The sequence below is a fragment of the Vipera ursinii genome, assembly GCF_947247035.1.
Source record: "Vipera ursinii genome assembly, chromosome: 7".
NCBI classification, from domain to species: domain Eukaryota; kingdom Metazoa; phylum Chordata; class Lepidosauria; order Squamata; family Viperidae; genus Vipera; species Vipera ursinii.
Genome location: NC_139521.1, coordinates 37,339,361 through 37,360,332, shown reverse-complemented (window position 1 = coordinate 37,360,332; position 20,972 = coordinate 37,339,361). Strand labels below are relative to the sequence as shown.

Below are 20,972 nucleotides of genomic sequence, written 5' to 3'. Positions count from 1 at the left end.
TATGAAGCCATTAAAGAAAGAGACTTATCTGAAAGAAAGAGAACTATCTGAAAAATAGAGGTGAGCATTGAAATGCCTAGCATTTGTTAATACTACCCAGTTATTTAGAAATGTTAAGCCAAAACAAGGATAGTAAATAATCTCTTCAAAATGTGTTAAATGAGGGAGTGGAGTGTATATTAAAATGATAAACATTAAATTCAGTGTAAGCATGCATAACATATCATTTGGGGCAAAAAAATAAAAAATAAATAAATTTGGATAAGATGGAATTTCATTTCTGTGAGGGAACAGCTTTTTCATGGACCTTAATCCCTTTTTACTGCCTCTCAGAGGCAGACTCTTTTGTACATTAGTGATACTACCTTATTTTATTAGTGCTCCTGGGTTTGGCAATAATGCATTCTTTTTGATATTTTTTTTTGTAATTTCACTTATTTAGTTACCCTGATGTTCAATTGAATGTGATGTGATTGGAGATACAATATCAATATATACTGAGTAAATAAAATTTAGAACAACTTTTGGTAATTGCTTAAATAAATGAAATTATTAATATCATGGCCTGTTCGTGTAAAGAATGAAATTGGTGTGAGGTAGCAAGCTGATAACAGAAATATATAGACAACAGAATGATCTAAGATTTGGTATTTTTCAGAAGTTGGTTCATTTTGCTTTTTTAATGACCAATATTTCCTGATACCTTAGTATTTTGAGTTTTGTTTAGTTTCTGGCACAGAGATTATTTGTTTCTTGCTGGAAAATAGGAGATTACTTTGAAATATACACTACTTACAGAAAAGTGATATACACATTCACAAGCATATTATCTCTGTGTGGATAAGTAGATAGAGCTATCTGTTCTTCTCATACAAAATATGCTCAGCCCAAACAATGTGGTGAATGAGGTTTTTTCCACTACATATGCCATCATTTTACTTACAGGAATAGTGAGAAGGGAAGCTTCTGACAGCCATAACATGTTTTCAGTATTTAGGATGTTTTAAAATTCTTTGCTCAACCTATAAAAGATGAGAAATATGAGAGGTTAAATTAGCATGTGGTTGAGATCTTGTTGTATCAAAGCCTAAGGATTTAATCCACAATCTAGATTAATTTTCCAGGTGCCCAGATGATATTATAGAAATTATACCTGTTCTTTATTGAGTGAGGGTATGGAACAACTTTTACAAAACAATTGCTTAACTATTGTCATTTTGAATACTGTGATGCTTATTCATAGGCTGATGTAAGTTTCACTAGCATTCCAAGTACATGTAATATATCTGCATTTTATTCTCATTGCGAGCGATGCTTGGAAATTCATTAATGATATTTTTAGGAAAAGGGAAAGAAAATTGAAGAAAAATTGTAATATGAAATTAAGGATTTCCTTCTTACTAAACATAGTGTATACGTGTATTATGATATCTATCTGTCTATGTAGCTATACACATGCGTGCGCGCACACACATACACTTATATACAACACACATCAAACCAACCTATCCAGGTTTATTTATTTTTTTGAGAAAATGCTATTTTGGGTATATTATTATACTATTATACATAGTTATACATTTATAACTATTCTAAATGATAGTAAACTCTTGACATCAATATTTAGATGCTATGGAGATTTAAATTCTAAAAATAGTGTATTGTTGCAATAAAATGACATATAACGAGCAGAGCATAAATCTGAACAGTAGAAACCCAGTTGTAGTACCAGAATATCAGCCTTTTTTAAATTTCAGTAAGTGTTTGTAGTTGTATGTAGTTGTTTGCCTAAAGTAAATGGTACACTTAAAATGTTTTCCTGTGAAGCTTTTGTTCTCATAAACCTTATTCATACTAGTAATTCTATTAACTCCAATAAATATGTGTGCATACAGGCACAGCAGTAGTACAACTCAGATTATACTTAACAGTACTTTGGATGTCTATTTTGAAATGCTTATAATCAGACTTGAAAGTTCAGATAGAAATAATCTGTGTCACAAGCCTTATGCACACTCAAATTGGGGGGAATATTTTAATAGCAATAACTGGGACGCTGCTGAGAACCAGGCAGAGATTAAATGCTGCTTCTGTATTAGAAATAAATAAAAGTTAGTAGTTGTTGAAAAGTGAAATTCTAACAATTTGCCCACTTGTTGGAAAGTTTATTTATTTTATTTGTGTGTTTATTTACAGTCCAAGTCACAGAATTTAAAAATACAGCATACCATTAATACATACTGAACATAACAATGTATACATAACAATGTATACATGAAACCCTATCAAATTAACAGTTCATTAAAAGCACTAAATGATTTCTGTAAGTTAAGTCTGCCTTCAAAATACCTGACTTTTGATCATTTAGTAGGTTACCTCAATATCCTCATTATAAGTGGAATTTATCAAGATTCAGCTTTGTTGTAAAGTTGTTGAATACAGCTTTTTGGCAAAAGATAGCTATGCATTCCCAACTCCTATCCAAGGTATATGTTTTATCTTTCCATTTCATTGTTCATGTCAAATAAGAACTGAATATATGAATAACATTTGACTAATAATTTTCAGATGAGTTATAGAAATGGCCAGGTCATGAAATTAAAAAAAATATCCTGAGAACTGAGAAAATACCATATACATGGTAGGAACATGCTTCCTAAAACAAAACAGAGGTTTATGATTTTGTTTTGTTTTCTCCACTTATTTTGTGTATATTTATCCCAAAAACTAATGCTATGTATACTGTGTGGTGTTTGTGTGTATTCCAGGAACACCTTGTGGGAATCTCATCAGGTGGGTTTGACTCTATCTATATGAGTGCAAAACTAGAAGAAAATATCTAAATAAAAAAAGCAAGAGTTCTTCCTCTTTTCCTAAATACTTTAGAGATGAAACTAAGTTTCTCGTTTAATAAATATTTCCAAATCTGCATGAGAAGGTACAGGATTTTCAGATTTAAGATGCAATATAAAATGAATGTTTAACAAAGGCTTTGGGCAGTCTAATGTAAGAAAAGATTCCCCCACCACATATATATTTATTTATTTATTTAAAGCTTTTATATATTGCCATACTCCAAATAGGACTCCTGGAGTTTATCCATAAAATATAAAATAGCATGAACTAACTGATAAAAACAATTAAATGACAAATTAAATAAAACCCACTTGGCACCCAATCTCAGAGGCAGCAATTAGATATTAAATGCTCCATGGAGCAATACTGTTTTTACTATCTTCCTAAATTATATCAAGGTGGGCATCAATCAATCCCCTAGCAGGAGAGATTGACAAGGGCAGACATTGTAATGAAGAAATACTTCCTCCAAATGTCATCAACTAATCAAGCTGGGTTGGGATGGAGGCAGGTAGCTTCAATATCCCTCTTTTTATAATCTCTTGGCTTTACTGGTTCAGACCTGCCCAACATCAACAGACCATTATGCACATGCATTAAAAAGGGCACACATCTATACAATAACAGAGATGAAGGTGATGGAATTTACTGCTTAGGAATAAATTCAGAATCAGGATATTGTCATTGAGAATTAACTGTATGTTTCAATATGAAACATCCACATCCAATGGATATCTTCTCAGCCCATCTGGCAATGGAATAAACATTGACTTCATATCCCTCTAGTTTTTAAAGAATCTTTTTTAAAAAAAAACAACACATGACACTTGTCTCATAGTGTGAAACTAATTCAAGAGAACATCTTTTCCTATTTACCTGGCAGATGAGCACCAGTAAATGGCTGCATCTTCATGGGGGCCCCTTATTCAGATCTTAATTTCTGGACTGCTTCCTAGTAAGATTTATGGTACATAAAGGAAACTGGATTAATTTGTGATAATCATAAGCTTCTTTATCATCCACAATCCTGGCAACTGAAAGACTGTCAGATTGGATATAGTTATGTTTTCAGTAGCAAAAAAGTCTATTTGAGATTTGCAACAGCAAAATGATTTTGGCTGCTGCAGTAAAAGAATATTTATCGGTGCTTGTTCAAACCTTTGCACTCTTAGCAGCTGTTTCATTTCTCCATACCAAAAATGGCCACTTGAAAAGATGTGAATCACTTCTCTTTTCTTAAAAGAGAAAAATGTTTCAAATTGGTCAGAAATGCTGTTGTCCGATGCATGATTATTAATTTAATCACCTATACCAACACTGAAACACACATCCCATATTGTTTCATTCTGATAAGAGCATTTATTTACTGTGGCATTTAAAGCATGCAATCATGCTTAAATTTTAATGTGAACTATTTTAGAAGTTAATTGAGTTGCCTTGAGGAGTAAAATCTAACTCAAATAGGTTCCTTTACAATTACCATTTTCTATTTTATTTATACAAGTTAACGGAAGAAAGGAAAGAGTGAAATCAACATTTAATCTAAGTGTTTCACTGAACTATGACAGATATCACTCTGAAGATCCATCAACAAACGATTTAGAGAAATTTTAAATACAATCCCTTATGAGTATCATTGATTACTTCGGAGAATACATACAAAATATATACCTTCTTTACTTCAGTAGGGCCCACTATTTTTGTAGAGCTACTAAATATTTAATTTTGCTCTCCAGAAGTAAATACAAAAGATTTTGCTGATTATGATATCTTGAAAAATTACTACACTCTTATTACATTCAGTGGGATCAAGAGCCAAGACTAAAGGTAATTATATGCTAAAGAGAGGTATGATCCACAAGCTTAGAGCTTTCTATATTCATAGATTTTTATGAGTCTTTCCTATTCTGCAATATGGGAAGTGATTAGAACAATCGTTTTTCCCCCCTGCAAATTATAAACATTCCTCTGCAAAGTATGGTATGTCTGTTTGATCTTAAACTTTCAGCTTTCAAAATTTACTGCAAAGAAGAATCAGATGCAAATTGAAAGGCCAGTAGGAATTTCAGGCAACTGCCCAACCCTGTTGTTGTATTTATTAAAACAATCTTTGGAGTTTATGTAACTATATAACCATATACTGTAATTAATGTCTTTGTACAGCTATCAACATACACTTACTGTTAAGGTCTGTAAAATGGGGTTCAGTAGGGTTTATCTTTCAGTGGATTCAAGTATCAAAATACAAAATACAGAAGTACAAAGAAAAAGGAAAATAAGAGGAAAACCCAGAGGTGGTTTTTCAACAGACAACTTTGTTTTTTCTTCGAAGACATTTCACTTCTCCAAGAAGCTTCTTCAGTTGTCTACCATTTCTGCTTCTTCCTTTTTTATTTCTTTGTCTAGTTTGTGGTCTGTCCAGTTCTTGTTTCATCTGGCTCCTCTGGTAATAGCTGTCCAGTATGGTTGAACTTCTGACATACCTCTTATTCTTCTCAGACCATACAAGCAAAGATATAAACTTTTGGGGTATCATTATTATGGTGCGTTGCACAGTCAACCAGATGTTCAGACTGGATTTGGCATTTTTGTCTGTCTATCGACTCCTTTCCAAAGACCTGGGGATATGCATATATTGGTGTTTGATGGTGTTATATCATCGCAGGATGTAACCTATTCTGAGCAAAGCCACCTTTTGCAATTGATTGATGGTGAATTTGTCAGTGCTGATGGTATTCAAGTGGTGCTCCAGTTGTTGGGGGATTGTATCCAAGGTGCCTATTACTATTCGTATTACCTTTGCTTGCTTTTCCCACAATCGTTCTATTTCTATTTGCAGTCATTGTATTTTCTTATCTTCTTTAGTTCTTTCTCTTCTCTTCTGCTGTCTCCAGGTTCTGCCACATTCACTAATCAGACTTTTTTGCCTTTCTTATTAACAGTTGTTAAGTCTGGAGTGTTATGTGACAGGTGCCTTCTGTTTGAATTCTAAAATTCCAGAGCAGTTTAACTTTATCATTTTCTATGACTTTCTCTATTTTATGGTCCCACCAATTCTTACTTGCAGGCAAATAATATTTCTTGCAAATGTCCCAATGCACTATTGTTGCTACTTTGTCATGACATTGCTTGTAGCCAGTCTGTATGATCTTGCAGCAGCTTACCATGTGGTCCAATGTTTCTTCAGCTTCTTTTCCTAGATGGTACTTACTGTCTGTTGCTATTTTATCAGTTCTGGCTTTGTATGCATTTGTTCTTAATGCTTGTCTTTCTGCTGCCAGAATCAGTTCTCACTCTCTTTCTTCGACTTTCTTGTTCTTAGCCATTGCCAGTTCTTGTTATTATCTGCTTTCACTGCTACTTTTTTAATGTACTGTCTATGTAGTAGTGCTTTGTCTTCCCATGCCTAATGAAGGTTTATAAGGCTAAGGTTACCACAATGCTCTTGTATGGAGCAGAAATTTGGGGTCTTTACTCAACCACAGTCTTAGAACAAACACAGTCCCAGCATTTGAGATGTATTTTGGGTGTAGATCCAAGAACATCTGCTGCAGCAGTTAGAGCTGAATTAGAGCTTATAACTACTGGTGCAAAGTTAATGAAATGGAGACTGATAGTCTCCCCAAGTTATGCCTACTAGAGCAAATAAAACTACAATCACAAATCTCCTGGATCATCAAACTAACAAATTTTGTAAGAAGCTGTGGCCTTTCTGTCTCTTGCATAACAGGAGAACAATCCAAAAAAAGAGTTGCCCAAAGAATTAAGGATATAGAAGCACAAACTGATATAGCTATCCTTGATAAGGTGGGTAACTTGAAATGGCTAAGTAAATACAAACGTACTTTTCAAATTGACAGTTATTTGAAGTTACAACTCCCAAAACATCTTAGGGAGATATTTACATAAGCGAGATTCGAACAGCTTGACACAATGGTCAGATATGGGAGATTTCATGCTATACCCTACAATGAGTGTCTCTGTATTTGCGGAGCGGCAGAGGTAGAAGACCTGGCTCACATCCTATTTGACTGTTGCCTGTATAAGAGGGTGACAGACAGGTATCTTGGTCTATATACCAAACGATTGACCCATTGGGATCCCCATATCAAAACAACTTACCTTATGTCCGGCCAGAACTTGAAAATAACATTTAACGTAGCACAGTACTTAAACAAAATGGTTCGGTTGAGATCTGCATATGTGAGATTGATTGGGGTAGATTGCAAGGGAAACTCTGAAATATAATTTTATCATATTTTATCTATACCTTAAATTATTGTACACTATTACAATTTCATTTTAGATTGTATTTTATTCTAATTCCATTTTAAATTGTTTTTATCAAATTTTAGTAACAATTTGTTGCTGGAACTTTGCATTTTGATATGGCCCAAGGGCTAATCAATAAAGACATTATTATTACTTCTATATCTAATGTCTGGAATTGCCCAGCTGTTGATTGCCTTGATGGTATTTCCTCAATTGAGTGGTATTGCGTTGATAGTATTTCTTCCACCACTGACTTTTAAGATCTTTTTTACTCTCTTGATGTACTTACTTCTAACCTTTTTCTTGACTTCAGTGTGCTTTATATTGTCAGCTTGAAGGATAGCTAGGTATTGATAGTGATCATCTTCATCCGGATTCTTGATGTTATTTTTGTAGGGCATCTTGTTTCCTTCAGTTTTCACTATTTTTCCCTGTTTGATGGTGAGTGTGGCACATTTATCCAGTCTAAACTCCATTACAGTATCTCACCATTGACCTGCAACCATGTTTTCCATTGTGCCATCGATCTTTGCACAAAGCTTCTGATGTTTCTACTGCCTCTTGTTATTTCCAGGCACTTGATTATCCAGTAATATGGTAGAGTCAAATGCCTTTTCTTAGTCAATCCATGCTGCATTCAATGTGTCGTAATTTGGTTCTGCTTTTGCTTGGAGAGAGAGAGGGAAAATAGATTTTACATTTACAATTTTAAAAGCCATCATTTCTGCTTTGTCCCCATCTTAGTAAGTTGGTTATTTATTTGTAACTTTTACCCGTAAGATAACCCTTAGGTGCTACGGTAAAGGCTATATGGATATAGACTAATCAGCTTTCCATAGGGAACTTAATTTCATTTAAGCTTCATTAAATTCTCTCCCTTAGGTGACTTTCAAAGTATCTTAAAGTATCTTGATAGGATTGTAATGAGCCTGGTATTTATAGGGAGGTGGGGATTCTCCATAAAGAAAGTCAATGTGTATGCCGACATCCAGTGTGGAGGAGGTAATGTTTAAAGGAAATTGCCAGAACTGCTACTAGATAAGGAACCTGCTATAAATTACGACTTTGCCGGGCTGTACAGTATGATTTGCTATCACCAGCAATTTCTAGGCTCCTAAATCATTCTTGTAAATAATAATTGAAGAGCTGGTTTCCCAGACTTTCATCAATTTATCTGTGCTATTTCCCCATCTGTTTTCTTCCTACTCTACTGTTAGGCAAGTCAGGGAGCCTGCTGATGGTGAACTGGAATAACTGCATTTTCCATAAAGGAAGAACATCATGTCAGTGAAAGTTTTTTTTAAGAGGGGAGGGGATATAAACAAATAATGTTGCACATTTTCCATTTTTCTATGAACAAACGTAGAAAGAAAGGCTTGACAATGGAAAATGACTTCCAGTAAATTGCCTGTAATAGTACCTGAAATCAGAATGCAGTCGCAGGAAAAGAGCTTTTTCACCTATGGTCCTAGTTTCCTGTCTCTTAACCCCTTCCAAGAAAGTGGCTGTTCCTATTCTGAGAGCTGGAACTGGAGAACCCCTTCCACTGCTAGCCTGTGCAAAGATGTTTGAACTAGAAGACCATATCCTGAGGTCTATTCTTCTCAAGCTATTGTGCTGCACTTCTCTGCCTCCTAACTTGCTGGTTGCAAGTGTTCACATTATTTTCTGGCAGCAGGGCTGTTTGGAAGCAGTACGATATGGCCCATGATCAGCATTTTGTCCTCTATTTTCTCTCTTCACATACAGATACACACATATACAGAGCGATGAATGACTTGAATTAAGAGGTGGAAAGATTGGTTATCATTTTTGAAGGTAGTGCACAATTAGATAGGATAGTTAATACCATAGAAAAGAGGAATCAAATTCAAAACAATTTGATAATTGTAAGAGTGGGCTGAAAGTAATAAGAGCAGGTGTAAGTGCAGAGTTCTTCATTTAGACAACTGAAATCCAAAATACAGGTATTGATTGGGGGGTATCTAGCTTGGAAATAATATTTGTAATAAATATTATGGAACAGTAAGCAATTTATTCAAAATTAATGTGAGCCAGTGGTGTGGTATATCTGCAAAAAAGGCAAGTGATGAAGTATAATTTCTAAAATATGGGAAGTGATCAATGTCTTTGATCAGACATCATCTCAAGTGCTGTGTTTGTTCTGGGCATCGTACTCTAAAAATATTGAGGAAATATGAGCTATATTCAGAGGTGGAAAGCCACAACATTGCTTTGAGGATTAGAAAGTAAATTGAATGAAAAATCTGAAGGAGCTGGTATTTAGCCATGAAATAAAAGTGAGTTTGGACACAACCCTACTCTTCAAATATATGAAAGCTGCTCAATAAAAAAATATCAAGATTTGTTCTTTCTAATGCCAGACTATACAATATGAAGTGAACAATTAGAACTACAGAAAGGCAAAATCCAATACTTTAATTAATTCATTCATTTTTATCCCACCCCTTTTTATAAATGAGGCAAGGCAGTCAACATGCCTAGTATGCCTTTTTCCTCCTATTTTTTCCAACACAGCAATGACCCCTGAGGTGGGTTGGGCTGAGAGGTCATTGACTAGCAGCTGCATTTGCCTATCATATATTCTGAGTACTGTCTGCATGTTAGACTGCAAATTGACTCTAGTTGACTCTTGTCAACTAGCTGGATTAATCGCTGCAGTTTTCTTGGCAACATTTCAGAATTTCAAGCACAGTATCAAGATCACAAGAAATGTTAAATTGCTTTGATAAGACCACATGTGGAATACTCTCCAGTTTTAGTTGCCATAATATAATGTTGAGACTCTAGAAAGAGTGCAAAGAAGAGTAACAAGGATGATTAGGGGGCTAGATGCTAAAACACGAATGCTACAGGAAATGGGTATGTCTAGTCTAACAAACAGAAGGAGCTAGGGATGACATTATAGAAGTTTTCCAATATTTGAGGGGCTGTCATAAAGAAGAGGGCATCAACATATTCTCTAAAGCATCTGAGGGCAAGACAAGAAGTAACAAATGGAAACTTATAAAAGAGAAATCAAACTTGGAACTAAGGAGAAATTTCTTGTCAGGGAAGAACAATTAATCAGTGAAACTGCTTGCCTCCAGAAACTGCTGTTGCTCCATCACTTGAGGTTTTTAAAAAGAGAATAGACAGCCATTTATTTAGAATGGTATGGGGTATCCTGCTTGAACAGAGAATTGGACCATAGAAGACCTCCAGGGTTCCTTCCAACTCCGTTAGTCTGTTAATCATGATCGTTGTAATTTGAAAGTTTCTGGGCAGGGAACTCTATCCACCTGTTTTCTTCTTCAGCACAGATAGAAACATAAAGGCACATGTGGATACCAAGTGAGAAAAGCTAACCATTTTGGCCTGTTGAATGCTACCTGTTATTTAAAGGCTAATTAATGCATGCATCTAGTTCTATTTAGTACTACCATTGTAATTAAATTATGGGCAAAACATTGATAAAACATTAATAAAGCAATTAGTTTCTTGGATCAGAGCAAATTTTCATCCTGCACAGTCTTCTGCTATCAACAGTAGCCTGTGAGAATGCACTAATAAACTTGCAAATGTTGTGAAAGGCTTGCTTTTCTCCTTGCATTTAGGGTCCTTGGGTTTTAAACAGAAAGATTCAGGACACAACTTTGCAGCTGGTGTTTATCTTCTTTATGTACTTATGTGTTTTTTGTAATACGTTTTTCTAGGCTATACAAATATACTCTTTAAATAACTAAAAAAATATGCAAGTTCATGCATATGTACATACACACTGACTGTTCCATTAGAATGACTGATATGTTCTTCCTTCAATTTTTTTCAGAGTTATATACATGGAAGTAGTCAGGCACAGTTCGTTGCAGAGTCCCATATTATCCTCCTTCTGAGTATCCTTCAGATGTTGATGGCAGAAGCATGGCAAGACTGAGTCAGAATCCACAGTTAAGTGGAATTACACTGACAGTATCTGCCACTGAAGTATTTAACAGGTATGGAATTCCCTACCTATTAGCTTGGTACCCTTTATTTTTGCTGCTTTGTTCCTAGAGAAAATCAAGCTTGGTTTAGTTTACTGTTACTACATAACTTTTCTTTTTTTCTCAGTTCTAATGCTGTGCTGGGGACTTCAGCCCTTACAACTCTGAGAATTAGCTCATAATGGCAGAGGTCTTCAACTAAGTCAGGCATGTGAAACTGCCGGCCCATGGACTGGATCACACCAAAACCGCACCCACCCCATTGCCGGCAGTGGGGGGAAAGTCGCGATACGTCGCACGATGTCATGTGACATTGCAAGTTTGACATGCCTGAACTAAGTGATATGATCAGTTGGTAAAAGTTGTCTGTCCCAACTAAAAAGTAGGTCTCAGACACATGTCTTACACACATACACACAAGAATGATCTTGCAGTCAGGCACCTAACCCCATGCATCTAAAAATACATACTGAACATTGTACTTTGTCTTCTCCTGGTTTGTGATCTTGTTCATATTCCAACATTAATATAAACTGAGGAAATTAAGAGTTGTTATAATTTTGTATATGTGTCTTTCTACATATGAGCTTGTCGATCAGAAGGTCAGTTTTAGTTTCAGTTTTATTTAATTTATATACCGCCCTTCTCCCTAGGGACTCAGGGCGGTTCACAGGGCATATAAATAACAATACAATACAATACAAAAGTTAAAAAAGATTAAATCAATGCCCAGTTAAGAACAATAATACTATTCTAACAACAATTTAAAACCCAAATCCCCCGTCAGGCCAGACCAGCTAATTCAAATAAATGGGTCTTCAGGCCACGACGGAAAGTTCGGAGGTCTGATGCCATCCGGAGCTCCACCGGCAGTTGGTTCCACAAAGCCGGGGCACCCACAGAGAAGGCTCTCCCCCTGGGGGCCGCCAGTCGGCATTCCCTGACTGGAGGCACCCGGAGGAGGCCCTCTCTGTGGGAACGCACAGGGCGGAGGGGAGTTGACGCCGGCAGCAGGTGGTCCCCGGGGTAACCCGGACCCATGCCATGTAGGGACTTAAAGATCATAACCAAGACCTTGAACCTCACCCGGAAGACAACTGGTAACCAATGCAGCTCGCGGAGCAAAGGTGTAACATGGGAGTACCGGGAAACTCCCAAGACAACTCTCGCGGCCGCATTCTGTACCAGTTGGAGCCTCCGAGTGGTCTTCAAGGGAAGCCCCATGTAGAGAGCATTACAGTAGTCAAGGCGAGAGGTCACGAGCGCATGAGTGACCGTGCACAGGGCATCCCGGTCCAGATAGGGCCGCAACTGGCGCACCAGGCGAACCTGGGCGAAAGCCCCCCTAGTCACGGCCACTATATGATCTTCCAGGGTAAGCCGTGAATCTAGGAGGACTCCCAAGTTGCGAGCCCTATCCACGGGGGGTAAGAGCTCACCCCCCATAGAAAGAGATGGAACATTTTGAATGTCCCGGGATGCCGGAATGCACAGCCACTCAGTCTTGTCAGGGTTGAGTTGAAGTCTGTTCCTCCCCATCCAGACCCGAACCGCCTCCAGGCAACGGGACATCACAGCGAGGGCATCACTGGGGTGGTTTGGGGTCGAAAAGAAAAGTTGGGTATCATCAGCATATTGATGATACCCAACTCCAAAACCACGAATGATCTCACCCAGTGGTTTCATATAGATGTTGAACAGGAGAGGCGAGAGAACCGACCCCTGAGGAACTCCACAAACGAGAGACCTAGGGGCCGATCTCTGCCCCCCTGCCAACACCGACTGCGAGCGTCCCAGGAGATAGGAGGAGAACCACTGAAGAACTGTGCCTCCCACTCCCAATCCCCTGAGACGCCGCAGCAAGATACCATGGTCGATGGTATCGAAAGCCGCCGAGAGGTCTAATAGGACTAGGACAGAGGAATATCCCCTGTCCCGAGCCCTCCAGAGATCATTCACTAGAGCGACCAATGCCGTCTCCGTGCTGTACCCGGGCCTGAAACCCGATTGGTAGGGGTCCAGATAATCCGCTTCATCCAGGACCAGAGGGAGCTGATGCGCCACCACACTCTCAACAACCTTCGCAAGAAAGCGAAGGTTGGAGACTGGACGAAAGTTGTTCAAAACAGCCGGGTCCAAGGCAGGCTTCTTGAGGAGAGGTCTCACCACCGCCTCCTTCAAGACGGTGGGGAAATAGCCCTCACTCAAGGAAGCAGATATAACCGCCTGGAGCCAGCCTCGTGTCCTCTCCCTAGCTGCATAAACCAGCCAGGAAGGGCACGGATCCAACAAACATGTGGAGGAGCTCAGCCTCCCCATAATCCTGTCCACTTCATCAGGGGTCACAGGGTCAAACTCTTCCCAGATAACGTTGACAAGACCGCCCGTGTCCTGATCGACTGACTCCGCCCAGTTGGAGTCCAAACCGGTCCGAATCTGAGCTATTTTATCCGACAGATGTTGACTAAATTCCTTGGCACGACCCTGCAAGGGGTCCTCCCTCATCTCCTGATTGAGAAGTGAGCGAGTCACCCTAAACAGGGCGGCCGGGCGATTATCTGCGGACGCGATGAGGGTGGAGAAGTAATTACACCTCGCCACCCTCATCGCTGCGAGATAAGACCTAATATAGGTTCTTAACCGCAACCGGTCGGGTTCGGATCGGCTAGACCTCCAACAGCTCTCTAGGCCCCGTTTCCGACGCTTCATCTCCCGGAGCTCCGCGGAGAACCATGGAGCTCGCTGGGATCTGCGCCGGGTCAGGGGCCGCAAGGGTACAACCCGGTCAAGTGCCTCAGTGGCTGCCCTTTCCCAGGCTTCCACTAAGGCATCCGCCGAGCTGTGAGCAATGGAGGCAGGTGGGGACCCCAGCGCCGCTTGGAATCTATCAGGATCCATTAAGCGTCTGGGGCGGTACCATCTAATTGGTTCCGTGTCCCCACGGCGGGGGGTGGCAAAACGGAAGACCAGCCGCAGGAGATGATGATCGGTCCATGACAGGGGCATAATAAATGGAGAGTCCCCACCAAGATCATCCAACCACCGTCCAGATAAAAAAATCAGGTCAAGGGTGTGGCCTCCCTCATGAGTTGGTTCTGAAATTACTTGCGTCAGGTCCATGGCCGTCATGGAAGCCATGAACTCCCGAGCTAGCTCAGATGAACCTCCCAGGGATGGTAGATTGAAGTCTCCCAAAACTATAAGTTTGGGAAACTCAACCACCAAACCCGAGAGGATATCGAGCAGCTCGGGCAGGGCTGCCGCTGTGCGACTAGGCGAAATGTACACCAGCAGCAAGCCCAACTGCGCCCCAGAACCAAATCTCACAAAGAGAGACTCACACCCGACTATCTGAGAAACGGTGGACTCCCACGGACATAAGGTCGGCAGGTTGGCGGGTCGAATCCCGAGTGCCGCGTAACAGAGTGAGCGCCTGTTACTCATCCCAGCTTCTGCCAACCTAGCAGTTCGAAAGCACGTAAAAATGCAAGTAGAAAAATAGGAACCACTACGGTGGGAAGGTAACAGCGTTCCGTGTGCCTTTGGTGTCTAGTCATGCCGGCCACATGACCACGGAGACGTCCTCGGACAAGCGCTGGCTCTTCGGCTTTGAAACGGAGATGAGCACCGGCCCCTAGAGTCGGAAACGACTAGCACGCATGTGCAGGGGAACCTTTACCTTTACCTTTTTATGTTGGGTTTATTTCTTTTATTTTTACTTTAATGAATTAATGTTTTTCCACCCTGAGAAGATGGATTTAAATATACCCATAATATAGAGAGGGCCCATTACTGAAATGAACCTTATCCCCCTAAACAGTTTTCTCTGACACAAGCTGATTCATTTGCTACAACAAGGCTGCCTAGCTTTTTTTTTTTTTTTTTGAACCAAAGGCCACAATTGATCTTCAGGAAGGATGCTGAAGATTGCACTGCAGAAACAGTGCTGGGGGTGGGGGGAAATAAAAGTATTTAATTATAAAAATGTAAGTAAGTATATTAAATTATTACATGAATTGATTGATCCATGTTTTGTCCCTTTTAAACATTAAATTTAGCCCACAACTTTAGAGCAGTTCTGGCAGGCCATACCTTGTTTACTAGGGACCACAATTTATTTTTAATGTTATGATTGTACACTGAGGATTGTATTCCAGACAAAGGACAGTCAGAAAAATGGCATCAGATTTAAAATTTCATATATCCAGAAATCAAATTACTGATGCTGTTTTCTTTCTGGACTTGGCACTTCATTCCCATAGCTGTCTAGCTTATGCTTATTTAATAATTTTGAATAAGTATGTTTATTCAAAGTAATTTTTCTAATCAGACTCTTGATAGAACAAATAACATTACATATCACCTTAAGCTATCTTTGAGCAACAATCCTTGAAGGGCTTTTCAATAGTCAGTAGGGCTGTTTTATTAAAATTTGGAATGCATTGGGGTTTCCCAGACAGTTTTCATACAGAGTTTGAATAAAATGATTTCTATTAACCTTTTTATACAAGCAATAATATTAACTGCCCCATTAATACTTTCTGATATTTTTTTAAAACACATATAAAGTACCAAGCAATATAACCAAATAGTACTATTTATCTTCTCTGTGGAGTTTACAAAAAATTATCCAAAATAACACAAATTTAATAATAAGACAGCTCACTGATGAATATACTAAAGACTGGTTATTTGAAAAACATAGGCTTGCATTTAATTTGATTAAAAACATATGCACTAAAAGTGCTTACATTTTTCTGAATTTTACCCTAAAGTGAACAGCAAGACTCTTATCTTTGTCACTAATGCAATGCATATTGCATGTGTTGCTTATTGAATATTCCAAGTATGCCTTTGCTAAATCTTATACAGCATTCAGGAAGTGTCAACCTCCAACTTGAATATCCAAATAAAAGTCCAGGATCATTTCCATTCCTGAAAAGCTTACTGGTTTATTGAATACATGGCCTGGTATAGGCGAAGGAAAACTAACTCTAAAATCCCAAGGCATCAAACCATAGCAAAGACATTCCCAGCCAAACCCCCCAGATGTCCATGTAAACAAATTCTCTTTGTTATGGGAACTGTCTGCTATTTGCTTTACACCTGCGAGAATGTCTGAAAGGTTTCCAGACAGCCATCTAGACAGCAAACGTCCGAAGAACTGGAGAGGTTTTGTTTTTCTAACTAACCCAGTCAAAAGCATCATCTCCCCCGCCCCCCACTCTAATGGCAAGATAAAAACAAAGAGGCCCGCAGCTGCCAAATTTTCACTCTTGACAGGAAGTCAATTCACTGCATTTGGATGCATTGTCCAAAGAAACAATTTATATTGTTTTCTCTATGACATCAGTGCTTGAAGAACAGAAGTGTTTTCTGTTAAGCTTATTATAATAAGAAAAGCTTTGCTAGACCAAGTTAAAATTATATCTAATCTAGTCTCCAGATTGTAAATCTGGTAAGAAGGTTATTTGTTCTCTAAGCCAGAGGTCCCCAGCCTTTTGGGCAACAGGGACCAGTTCCATGGAGAAACATTTTTCCACGGACAGGAGAGTGCGTGGTTTTGTACGCTGCCTGCATCCCATGGATGGGGCTTTGCTTGTTTGTGTAGATTGGTTCCTGGCATGCCGGGGACTGGGGGTTAGGGACACCCACACTAAGCAACCAGCAGTCAGAAACATTCTGTGTATGTAGTAATTATCATTGCATAAAAGATAGTAGATAAATAATTGCTTTAAATATTTTTTCATTTGGAAAGGTTGATTCTCTAGAACAAGTAATTTCTGTAGCAGTTCAAACATAATTGGTTTACAACTTTATAAAAACCAGAGCCAAAACATTTGGTCTGATAGCTTATACAGTAGTCTTCACACAATCCTAGTTATACTCAGACAGACAACAGGTATCCTTTCTTTATGTCAGACAACTATGAAAATCATTTTCGTAAAGGCTGAATTATTATTATTTTTTTATTAACAGCCTTGGTAACTTTGGGACAAAATGGTGAAGTAATATAAGAATCAGAGACTTTATTTATTACCTAGCAGAGAGGGGCCAGGCAGTAGATACCAGAAGAAGCTTGGCCTTTTTCAGGTACCAGCAAATATGTTTCAGTTCTACCTATAGACAAATTTTTATTAATGAATTGATTTAAGCTTAAAGATCAATTTAACCTTTTGTTTATTACAGCTTGAAATAAATGTTAATTGTGTTTACATGGAAAAGGAATATTTATTTGGATATGTTTGTGCATATACATACACATTCATACACATAAACACATACATACAAATGCGTGCGCACATACACACGAACAGAAATACACCCAGGTTTTTTGAGGAGAGGGATAGCTTTCCATAATGAGAAGAAAGATATTATAAGAAAATAACTTTTCCTCTGTGCAACTTCATACCCTTCCTAACTGGAACAAAATATGGGAAAAGCTGACTTTGAAGTATGTTTTTAAGGAGAATGTTGTGTGTTATAAATGCAGCTTGCTTCTGACACTTGTTTATGTTATAGTCCTGCTACGATACAGCAGAATGGATACCCACACAACTATATCCAAAAGTAGCTGGCCACTCAACCGCTATAGCACCACCAACACAAGCTGTGAAAATAACTACTCTTTATAAAAAAAATTTCAGAAACAACCAACAGACTATTGGAATCACAAAGCATCACCGGAGCACACAACCCAACTACACCCCTCCAAATGAAATGTTTGTAAGCAAACAAAACAAGCTCAAAAAAACTAAGGACTCTACAATTCAACCCTGAGTTGCATATATTCTCTTCTATTAGAGCAGGGGTGTCAAACTGCCAGCTCACAGGCTGGATGCATCATGGTGGATCTGCACCTACCCCATTGCTGGCAACATGTTAGATGACATTGTGAGTTTGACATCCCTGTATTAGAGTCTTTTAGATTGTGAGCCTGAAAAGATAAATGATATTTGTAATGATATTGTAATACATTCTAGAAATCTTTTCAGCTGTAAAGCAAAATAAAAATAAATGATGTCATATTATTATGTACTTCAGCAGGGCTTTGCTGCCAAACAGTCTGAAATGTTAAGGTATTTCAGTTGCAGGGTATAATGATGAAATGCACCAGCCCAATTTTGAGAAGATGTGAGCTCTTTTGGAGCACTTGAAATCCACAGACAAAAAACAAGGGAGCTATTGTTACTCGTACATAAATGCTGGGCAAGGATTTTTCAATGGCAGCCACAAATAGGTGTGCATGTTTAAGCCAACTGTGCAACGCCTTGTAAAGGTAGCAGGTGAATCACTTAACTTCACTTTCCTCAGAGTTCCTTTTGTTTTCTTAGCAACATGCCCTAGGCAATTCTGGGTATTGCTGGTATTCAAAAAGACAGTTTCAATGCATGTTGTTGTAAACACACAGGAATTCTGCCTTCTCTGTCCCTCTTCTGTCTCTCCTGCTATTTCCAATCAGCATCTTTTTGCAGTATTAAGTATCTTGCATATCCTGTTGATTTCAAAGGAAATCCGAGGCAACTTTATCAAATAATATTCATTTAATGGTTTATAAAGCTGGCTTAGGGCTCAAGAAACCAGTTTTTAGTTGCACATTGGCATTTTGAAAGACAAGCTTTCCAAAATGTTAGATTCTGTTTCCACCAGTGTTAAGATCCCACTTATTTTCCCTGCACATGGAGCATCTCAGGACATATATTTTCAAAGCAGAGGTAAGAAACTCACACTGGATGCACTTTGGGAATTGTCTTTAGGTTTGGATTACTTTTAATCTGTCACTTTCAACAGCAGCGTCTTGCCGTTTTTTCCTCAACATCTGTTCTCAATTTATCTTCAACAAGTAAAGCTTTGGGTTTTTTTTTTCCTATAAGCAACAGTCACTTGTTATCAAGTGCAATGGAGAATGAAGCTTTATGTACTGTAAACATATTTGTCACCAGCTCAGTTGAATGATCATTGCCTGAAGGTGCTGTGTATAATTTCCCACAAATAATAGTTTGTAGATTTAGGCAGACTTAATATCAATATTTTGGGTGCCCTGCATGGTGTTTGGTGTTTCTTTTTAAGAAAGGCATTAATAAATCATCCCTGAAGTGAGATGCACTTGAGAAAAGTTTAATGACTAAGAGGTGGATGAGTGGGTGAATTTATACAATCCACAGGGAGGAATTCTGTGGCTGGTTATCTTTGCAAAGATTTATTGGTGGTGTGCTTGCAGGATTTAGATTGTCATCAGTTAGCACTGTCTTGATGTATTTCATATCTTCAGTATTAGCTTTACAGGACAGAGATTTCTTTGCTTTAAATCTTTGTGGGAAATGAGGCAGAATCTACTTTAACTCTTTGGGACACTGCATTTAGTTACAGAAGTCAACATCTCCTGACCATAAAGAATATTTTGGATTTTAAGGGAGGAAATAGCATGAAAGATATTTCAGAATTTAAACAAGAAAATCTCATGTTGGAATTTATTGCCTGGAGAAATAATAGTTTAGATAGAAAACTAACAGATAGGTAATTGGATTTCACTACGGCTAACAAAAAATGTCCAGTAAAGCCCAATTTTAGCTTTTTTAAAAATAGGATAGAAAATTTCCATAGCAGTATTCCATCGTGGAGTTTGTAATGAACTTAAAAGTACTGTATGTTGTAGTTCAAATGCTAGGTCTTTGGTTTTAATGTGGCAGCTTATAAGTGTGTATATAGATAGATAGATAGATAGATAGATAGATAGATATACACTTATAATACACTTATATATACATATTCATAGAATTATAAAGGTGATGTTAAAAGTGGGAAAATCCAGTTTTCAAACAATAATAATAAGCTAAATTCCAAAATAGAATTCAGGTTGACATCATTCCTTGGCCTTAATTTGTCAGCCTTCTAAGCATTAGAAAATATATTTTTTTTATCTTGGTTATCTGTTATTTCTTATTTATATGGTGTTTTAACTGTTAGCTTCTATGATTACACATGTGGCCATATAAATCTGAATAAGCAAATATTTAGTTAGTAAATGGCAATAAGTAAATAAGTTTGCATGTATTACTTCATATCCCATAGTATGTTCCTAAATAGCACTAAAAGTAAGATAAAATTTTACTACAAACATGTATCATTTTGCTACACATTTCAGCCTAAGTCTTTCACAATCCTCACTTTGGTTTTTTAGAATCAGAATACTTTTCCTTTAGGCTTTCTCAACATATTTACCACCATATAAAAGTTTTCAACTTTTTCTCTCTTTTTTTGCACTCTTTGCAACCCCACCCCTAAAAAAAAATCCCAGACTGTGAATTACTTGTAATTTATAATGTAATTTGGATAAAAACTTAATAAGACCAGCTTACTATCTATAGTTATACAATAGCTTGAGTGTTGATTTGTCTTCTTTAATGAAATATTAAACAGAAAAGCAACTTTCACAAGACCACCACATATGCATTTATTTTTTTATTACTATCTGCAGCACATGGAACATAATCTAGAAGCCATCATTTTAAATTTCCTTAGCATGAAATACTTTCTTTTAAATATTTCAGTTTTGGCCAGAATTAAACAGAGTGCTTTTGCTGTGTCAAATGGATAAACATAATGTCATAGATGAAATGTTTATTTTTAAATCCCATATTTCTTTCCAATCCATTCAAGAAAGGTGTTTTCATTTCTAATAGAATGTTGTAAGTTTTTTAACTTTTCTCACCATTAGATGATAAATTTAAGTAAGGAAGATGATCTTGACAGAAATGTACCCTATAGGTAAAAGGAATGAAACTTTTTTTTTTCAAGTCAGAGCAACAACACTGAAGCAACTCATGCAGGCACCATCTTGATTCATTGGAGTATAAG

General features: G+C 37.8%; 1 protein-coding gene across 1 annotated transcript in view; it reads left to right on the top strand.

The window, feature by feature from the left end:
* The window catches only part of TUSC3 (tumor suppressor candidate 3), a 163,488-nt gene that overhangs the window by 120,550 nt on the left and 21,966 nt on the right, over positions 1-20,972 (top strand). Inside the window, exon 7 of the mRNA XM_083367761.1 lies at positions 10,961-11,024. Within this exon, the coding sequence (XP_083223887.1) occupies positions 10,961-11,024 (64 nt within the window). The remainder of the gene's footprint in view (positions 1-10,960; positions 11,025-20,972) is intronic.